The 2,500-nt window shown below is 48.6% G+C and overlaps 1 protein-coding gene across 1 annotated transcript in view; it reads left to right on the top strand.

The window, feature by feature from the left end:
* LOC311328695 (phospholipid-transporting ATPase IH-like) overlaps nt 1-2,500 on the top strand; it is a gene marked incomplete at both ends in the record, with an annotated part of 22,895 nt that overhangs the window by 5,316 nt on the left and 15,079 nt on the right. Inside the window, 3 exon segments of the mRNA XM_084462629.1 lie at nt 781-852; nt 1,050-1,123; nt 2,362-2,465. Coding sequence (XP_084318755.1) covers nt 781-852; nt 1,050-1,123; nt 2,362-2,465 — 250 coding nt within the window.

Genomic DNA, 2,500 nt, shown 5'->3' with positions numbered 1-2,500 from the left:
TCCACACCTAAGATAGCTCTACACCTAAGCTAGCTCCACACCTAAGCTAGCTCTACACCTAAGCTAGCTCTACACCTAAGCTAGCTCTACACCTAAGCTAGCTCCACACCTAAGATAGCTCTACACCTAAGCTAGCTCCACACCTAAGCTAGCTCCACACCTAAGATAGCTCTACACCTAATCTAGCTCTATACCTAATCTAGCTCTATACCTAATCTAGCTCTATACCTAATCTAGCTCCACACCTAAGATAGCTCTACACCTAAGCTAGCTCTACACCTAAGCTAGCTCTACACCTAAGCTAGCTCCACACCTAAGCTAGCTCTACACCTAAGATAGCTCCACACTTAAGATAGCTCCACACCTAGGATAGCTCTACACCTTAGCTAGCCCTACACCTAAGCTAGCTCTACACCTTGCGAGACAAATTTCAGAAAGCCTAGCTTGGCTCCAGTCACTGAATCTGATGAGTTTTCACAATGCGATTCAAGGTCTGGAAAAGCTGTCATCCAGAGTGATTTCTCGGTTGAAATTCCAACCAGGCCAATCAGCGTCCTTTGAATCCCATGACAGAATTAAACTGCGTGACGTGATTGGTTAGGGGGATGAACTAATCGCTGCGGACTATGTCTTTGGCAACGTCCATCTGGGGAAATGGCTAGAGCCTGTTCAGACTGAATAATGAAGAGAAATGAAAATTGCAATTCATTCAGGCAATGGAAAGCCCTCCACCCCTACGTTTTTCAGTAATGGTCCGTTCCTCTGCCCCCCCCTCCCCAGACTTGGTTTCACCTACCTGCGTCTGAAGGACAGCTACATGGAGATTCTGAACCGGGAGGACGAGATCGAGAGGTGAGAGAGTCTCCGTCACTCTGGTTACACCTGCGGGGGGGGGGGGGGTCTATACTTGATGACATGGCCCGGCTCGGCGCACCACAGCTCGGTGTGGGCGTGGCTCTGTGCTACCCGGCTCCTCCCCTTGGTGCTTGCTCGCTTGGTGTGGGCGTGGCTTGGTGTTAACTGGCTCCTCCCCCCCCCCGGCGCTGCAGGTTCGAGCTGCTGGAGGTGCTGACCTTTGACTCCGTCAGGAGGAGGATGAGCGTCATCGTGAGGTCAAGCTCAGGTACGTCAGGTCGTCACTCTACTCTACTCTAGTATTACTGCAGTATTACTCTAGTATTACTGCAGTATTACTACAGTACTACTCGTTGGTCCATTCTGGTGCTTTCCACAGCTGTGAAAAGAGGAAGTGGCCAACCGGCTTCGTCCCTATCTCATAATTCATTTACAGAGTCAGAAGTCAAAAATGTTAGTAACATTCTACTCTTAAAGATTCTAACTTTTTTTTAAATGAATGTGATTAGTACAAGATATATGCTTACTATAATAATACAAATACATTGTTTAGTTTAACTGCTAGCATTGCATGTTATTTCATTTAAATGAATCTAGACATTACTTTGTTACTCTACTGCTCAGTCATGCCCCAGATAATAAGTTTTACCCAGAAGCCCCCTCATTTGGATCTCATCCAGAACCTGCAGATCCAAATAGCCAGCCCTCTCGGAAGGGCCATGTTGTGGTTTCTGACCCCAAACTGAAAAAGAGCGGTCTCGCACACTGCTGGGCTCCATGGTTAAGGCATTTATTGTACCTGAATCAAACGTGTGACGTTTCGAGCAAAGCTCTTCATCAGACTCAGTAGCAAAAGGCACCATCTTAGATATACCTGCGACACAGTCACATGACAAACAGGTGGAGTCAGGTGGAATAAGGCACACCTGAGCCTATTGAGATGACAGCAAAAATAGATACATAGATGGTTTCTGACCCCCCCCTTAGCTCTCCTGAGATCTTCACTGTTATTCTGTCCAGGTTGGACTTCATGGGGTTCACCTGGTGCATCATGGGATGAGCTGGGGACCCCACAGGGGCCCCAATCACAGTTTCAGGGGGATTTCATTCTTTTAGGATCAGGTGAAGACTTCCTTCTTCCCTCACTGTCCTCTGGTTTGACCCCTGACCTCTTGGGCCTCAGGAGATGGCATTCTGCTGTCCTCACAGGGACGAGGACGAGGCTTAGAGGGACGAGTCTCAAGGGGATGAGGCTCATTCCTTTGACAGCGTGTGTGTGTGTGTTCTATGCTGATTTAGATGGTCATATCTGTGGAAGTGGGTCAGTAGCCAGATGGCATGCTAGTGGCTGGTTAGTGATGAGGACGTCAACTGCCTAGCCTACTAATGTTCCTCTCTGCTAACCAGGACCCTGTTCTAACTGTGTGTGTGTGTGTGTGTGTGTATGGTATGGTGTGTGTGTGTGTGTGTGTGTGTATGGTACGGTGTGTGTGTGTGTGTCCACAGGGGAGCGGTACCTGTTCTGTAAAGGGGCGGACTCCTCCATATTCCCCAGGGTGATCTCAGGCAAAGTAGAGCAGGTCAGAGCCAGAGTGGAACAGAACGCTGTGGTAAGAACACACACACACACACACACACACACACA

The sequence above is a fragment of the Borostomias antarcticus genome (assembly GCF_949987555.1).
Source record: "Borostomias antarcticus genome assembly, contig: scaffold_498, whole genome shotgun sequence".
Lineage (NCBI taxonomy): Eukaryota > Metazoa > Chordata > Actinopteri > Stomiiformes > Stomiidae > Borostomias > Borostomias antarcticus.
Note: the sequence above shows the minus strand (reverse complement) of the source record. Positions and strands in the feature narration are given on the sequence as shown.